This window comes from Syngnathus leptorhynchus, unplaced genomic scaffold (genome assembly GCF_054491065.1).
Source record: "Syngnathus leptorhynchus isolate UIUO unplaced genomic scaffold, UIUO_Slep HiC_scaffold_135, whole genome shotgun sequence".
NCBI lineage: Eukaryota > Metazoa > Chordata > Actinopteri > Syngnathiformes > Syngnathidae > Syngnathus > Syngnathus leptorhynchus.
Genome location: NW_028232102.1, coordinates 13,185 through 18,510, shown reverse-complemented (window position 1 = coordinate 18,510; position 5,326 = coordinate 13,185). Strand labels below are relative to the sequence as shown.

Here is a 5,326-nt window from a genome sequence, read left to right as displayed (position 1 = left end):
GTGATTTGTAGGGCAAAACAGGAAAATATAACCCCCTCGGTGGGTTAACTGTAGCGCTGATGAAGCCGAAATACATCCTGGGGTCCTTGAAGTCATTGTGGAAGATTTCAGGATGATCAATGGGGTAGAGACAGGTGCTATTGATAAATGGATACAGCGACGTGACATCAACATAAAGCACACGTTCGTTAGGTTTTGGGGTATATCTTAAAACAAACGCGTTTGTCCGCCCCCCGAACAAAGCTTGTCTAGGCTTTAGCGGTGATGGGAATTTAGCTTTTTTGATGAATTCGCCCGTCGCCGCGTCTAACTTTTTCATTCGCAACCATTCGTGCTCCCACATAATTACAAGTTGCAAATTCGGTTTAAGACGTAGTTCTCGAATTTTCTTTTGGGTGGCATCGAACCTTTCCTGAAAGGGGCGTTTTGTCGTCGGACATATTTTAGCAAGATCGAAGCATTCTGAACAACCGTGGTGATAGCATCCAAAATATTCATACACTATACGCACACCTCCAACCTCTCTATAACCGTCTACAAAGAAGTTGTCTATTTTGACTTCCCCGCCGTTTAAAGCGTGTCTGATGTGAACATTTTGACTGTGCATGACCCACAGCAAATATTGGATAGCGTCTTGCGAGAAAGCTTTATATTGGTTCGTGTAGTTGTCTGCAGGTGTAATGGCCAGTGTTTGAGGCTTCAGGAATCTTGTGCGGAACACACTCATGCAGGCTGAGGCGATTGTCACAGCGTTGAAGGGGTCACAACCTGTAGCTTCGAAAAACTCACCCCTAAATGTCTCACCACCCTGGAATAACAAGTTCACGTCATTCTTACAGTAGGCTACAGCCTGCTGGGCAAAATCAAACGACCCCATACTGTTTTTGTCATACCATTCGTAGAACTTTGCACACTCTGAGGGGGCCAGGCGTTCAACATCGTAATACGAAGGCTCGGGATAAGACCCTACATAATTCAGATGAGCCAACGAGCTGAATTTGTGTGGAAAGTACCCCTTTGATTTGTCTTCAAACCCTAGGGCCTTTGGGATCGCACTTAGCGCCATGGTCAGAAATGAGAGCGAGTCTATGTATCGCGATTTCAAATCAACATCCACAAAAGAGAGAACCTTACTCCCTTGCATTATAATGTCAAATTTGACACCCAGATCGATCATTCTGTTGAGTAAAATGTAGGAATCAAAACCTCTAGCATTATGTGCTACAAAAGTCGAACCTTTGAAACGAGGGTTTCTGAAAAAACTAACAAAACCGTCGACACAATCGGTACCAAACCAATGCTTCTCCATACTATTCGATTTACAACAAACAAGAAAGGGTTTGAGTGACCCGTCTTCATCTACATAGGTTTCAAAATCGTAGTATATTACATTTCTACAAGGAGGCTGTGCTTTTAGAGGTTGGATGTAACACAGATGAGGATCAAGCATTGTATCTCCCCTCAAGTCGTCACCGCACACAGCACATTTTTTAGCGAGGCAGTGATGCTTGACACGACTAGCACCTGGTTTCACATAATATTGCAAGCCGCATTGCATGCATTTTTTATATGTGTCACAGTTAGTTTTGAGGATGTCTGACCTTCTCGCCTTGCGCGGCTCTTTATGTTTGATAAAACACTCGTCATTATAACAAGTCTTATTACAATCAGGACAGATTACACGTTTAAAGGGTAGCTGTTTACATCTCGCATCAAGACACACGTGACAGTGCCCCGGGCACCGATGCTGCTCCCAATTCTCGTGACCTTTGAAGCAGTGTCTACAGAAATATGTATGACCTACAAACTCCTCAATGGATTTAACGCCGTAGAAATGATTCTCTAGTAAAAGGATAAACAAAATATCATCGGCTGATTTGGGGTAGCGAGTCTCAAAAAAAGTCATAGGACGGCAGTCGGCTTTTCTGTACATTACAACTATCTTTCTTTTGAGGGCTTTCTCGAATTTGTGTACATCAGCCAGACTTACAGCTGTGTGACAGTTCAAACCTACACTCTCTTGTAAGAGCCGAGCCTGCTGTGTGGCCTGCTTTGTTGTTAGCGAGCTGTTTAGCAGATGTGCTAACGCGAGAGCAAAGCATAGATTGTTGTCTTTGTTAAGAGTCATGTACAAATGTCGTTTTTTTCTCTTTAATATTTCTACATTAGTGGATTGTATCAGTTTGCGACGCATACCTCCACGCAAAGGCTTGAATATTTGTACCACTAATTCTAAACCTTCATCGAGCATAAGTTCTGTGTTAGACTGTGCTAAACGCTCTAGCATACTTTGTACATGCTCCCTCATAGAGTCTATATCAGTCATTTGTTGGTAGGTATGTTCTCTTTCGTCACCACCCCCCACAATCTCAATCTGAATTGCATCCCCCGTTTGTGCAATGTCATCTACCTCCTCCAAAACACCTTCGATGTTATTTTCGATATGCATGTAAAAAGAAGCAAAATCCCTGCTATCCGATTGCATGGGGGGATTTATACGTCTCCGCACTTCAACATTATTGAAATGGGGTCTGTTAACTACAGCCGAGCCACCTTGTTGAACACGGCTTAGAGGCTGAGAGGTAGCGACAGGTTCCGAGCCTGCGGGTTGAACACGACTCAGCGGCTGAGAGGTAGCGTCAGGTTGCTGAAACGCCGTATGTTGAGACGGCGCTATGTCGCCCTCAATTTGATGATCAATTATTACAGCGCAGTTGTTAGGCTGTTGGCGAGTTTGTAGGCACGGCGCTATGTCGCTACCATCAATACACGCCAAGGGTTCAACGCACATGTCATCAATTATTTCATCATTCAACACAGACTGATTATCGTGAGTCGGGTCAGGCGCCTGTACATTTAACTCGTTGATAATGTCAATCAGTTGAGCCGGTATGTTAGGACTGAGACAACGTACACTCTCATACGTGTGGTTATTTAATTCAGTTATCAAGTTTAACAATTGTGAAGAAATGTGTGTAGGACTTTGGCTACCTTCATTGACACTTTGATTATTAAGACCCTCTACCACACTTTGTAAATGATTAGGCACATCGGGGCTGAGGGCACTCTGCTCACCCGATACCACCGCATTTACACCCTCTAGAGCAGATAGCAGGTGTGATGTTAATTCTGATATTTGACTCCTATACGCACCATCCGATAACATTTCAATATCGTTGTTAATTGTCAAGATTTGTTGATCTAGTTCAGGGGTATCACAAAATCTCTGCCTTGTACCTGATTCATGATTTGTTTCATCGGTTTCAAAATCTATTTCAACAATGCTTGCTATGACGTCTGCCTCAGTTGGCGTGAGTTTAGGGTCAGACATTGCCTTTTTATTTTTAAACTATCGATGTTTCAATTGCAGATGTCAATGTCTGTATTACTTTGAGACAAGAGCGAAGTTGCTGTCTGTAAATACATTCACCGTCACACGCATGAGACCTTGAATCTTTCAGACGCCTCTCTCTCACACGGAAGGATGGGTGGGGGTTGTGTGTGAGCCTGCTCCTTCTTCGACCCCTCCTACTCCGAGTCATCTGACGCCTCGAAGGTTGAGCAGCCTGTGGTTGGCTGTCAATAGCGCCTGAAGTATACAGAAGAAACAATGTTATAACATAAATATATGATAGAAAAAATAATATATATATATATATACATATAAAACAAAATTCGACATACCTTCAATTTCTTTTAACGATTCGCGAGTTTGGTTCAACTCCTCGTACTTAATATTCGCAAGCTCTGCGTCCGTCACGTGACCCGCTGACACGTCATCCGCTTTTTGAGCAAAGAGCCGATTCTGTCGGTCTTCAAATGCTCTTAAAAGATGCGGAGCTGAGCCCTCGTCAGACGATTCTCCCAACACATCCGACACGTTTGAAGCAGGCTCTTTGTAACCTTCGCGACCTGTGTCACCCAGACCGTTTTTCTGGATGTCTTGCTCCGCTGCACCTACCAGATCTAACATACATACATAAGTTAAACATTTTAAGATCAACGTATTAATATTAACTAACATAAATGAATGTGTGATTCACCGTAATCCGTCTGCGTTAAGTAGACTCCACTGAAGTCATCATTTAACCGCGCTTTTTTTGTTGAGAAAAACAATAACATCACATTTCTGATGGAGAAAATAACAGAATAATGTAAACACATAATAAAACTCACGAGCATTGTGGACGTCCGCATAGACGATAATATCTATGTACAAAAAAAAACATACGTCATAAATACAATCGCATTATAACAGAATAGTTTATTTTTAGGAAAAAAAAACAACCTACCTTTCACCATTGCTTTTAAAAGATCCGCAGAGCGTAGAGACCGACTTGAGGTGGTTTGAGCTTTGTAAAGGCCTTTTCTGACTGTTTAAACACTTGCACATCTATATATCCAGATACTTTCCCGCCCTAAAGAACATTCTGACCTGAAGACCCCTAACCCTAACCCCCACCCCATTTTTAAACTCCATTTTCTCCTCCATACACAAAATTGGACTGAGGACCAGCTAATTTCATCCCTCGGAAGGTAAGATTCATTTTTTTCACCTCATACTATTATTAAAAAGCTTTTTTAAACTGAAACATAGCACCAAAAATAATTTAACTCAGCCACATACACACACATCCCACAGATACAGATACATGCGGCGAGGTCATAAAGCAGGGTCATACACCCCCCAACAATCTTAAGACCCAAAACATGTACAGACATATTCCCACCATCAAATAATTTAACTCAGCCACATACACACACATACAACCCAAATACAGACACACGCCGTAAAGAGCCGCGCAAGGTGCGAAGGTCAGACACTCCCAACAATCTTAAGACCCTAAACATCTACAGACATATCCCCACCACCAAAAAATAAACAAAACAAGATTTACAGATGATCTAACACATATGTTCAGACTTACCACCATCCAAAAAACAAAACAAAACAAGATTTACACTCATCCTGAGATAAATACACTTACACACCTTAGCACTCCTATCTCAGGATAAAAGTGAATGAAACACTTAAACACCCCCTACAGGACGAGGGAGGAAGCAGCAGCTCATAACATTTTTGACTTTCAACCACACACACACCACACATACCAAACTCAAACCCTAACCCAACCCATAATTCAACATTTAAATAAATAACAACCTAACCCTATAACCTATGACCTCCCTATGACCTCCATAAACTCTATGACCTCAATAACTCTTTTAAAAAAAAAAAAAAAAAAAAAAAAAAAAAAAAAAATATTTAATACTTTTTTATTAAGGTCATAAATCAATACTCCATCAAACTTTGTCATAATATCCA

The 5,326-nt window shown here is 41.6% G+C and overlaps 1 protein-coding gene across 1 annotated transcript; it reads right to left on the bottom strand.

Annotated features, from left to right (window-relative positions):
- Positions 1–1,816: 1,816 nt before the first annotated feature.
- Positions 1,817–4,711, bottom strand: LOC147037704 (uncharacterized). The gene is made up of 5 exons (XM_085905123.1): positions 4,293–4,711; positions 4,177–4,209; positions 4,044–4,094; positions 3,685–3,966; positions 1,817–3,589 (listed from the first exon to the last, which is right to left on the bottom strand). The coding sequence occupies exons 1-5, from the start codon at positions 4,300–4,302 to the stop codon at positions 3,345–3,347; spliced, it is 621 nt and encodes a 206-aa protein (XP_085761249.1). The 5' UTR covers positions 4,303–4,711; the 3' UTR covers positions 1,817–3,344.
- Between the last annotated feature and the right edge of the window lie 615 nt (positions 4,712–5,326).

Excerpts from the sequence above, each read along its gene's own strand:
- LOC147037704 (XM_085905123.1), bottom strand. Across the intron at positions 4,095-4,176 it reads TGCGGACGTCCACAATGCTC|CGCGGTTAAATGATGACTTC; the intron begins GTGAGTTTTATT and ends CAACAAAAAAAG. Across the intron at positions 3,590-3,684 it reads ATCGTTAAAAGAAATTGAAG|GCGCTATTGACAGCCAACCA; the intron begins GTATGTCGAATT and ends TGTATACTTCAG.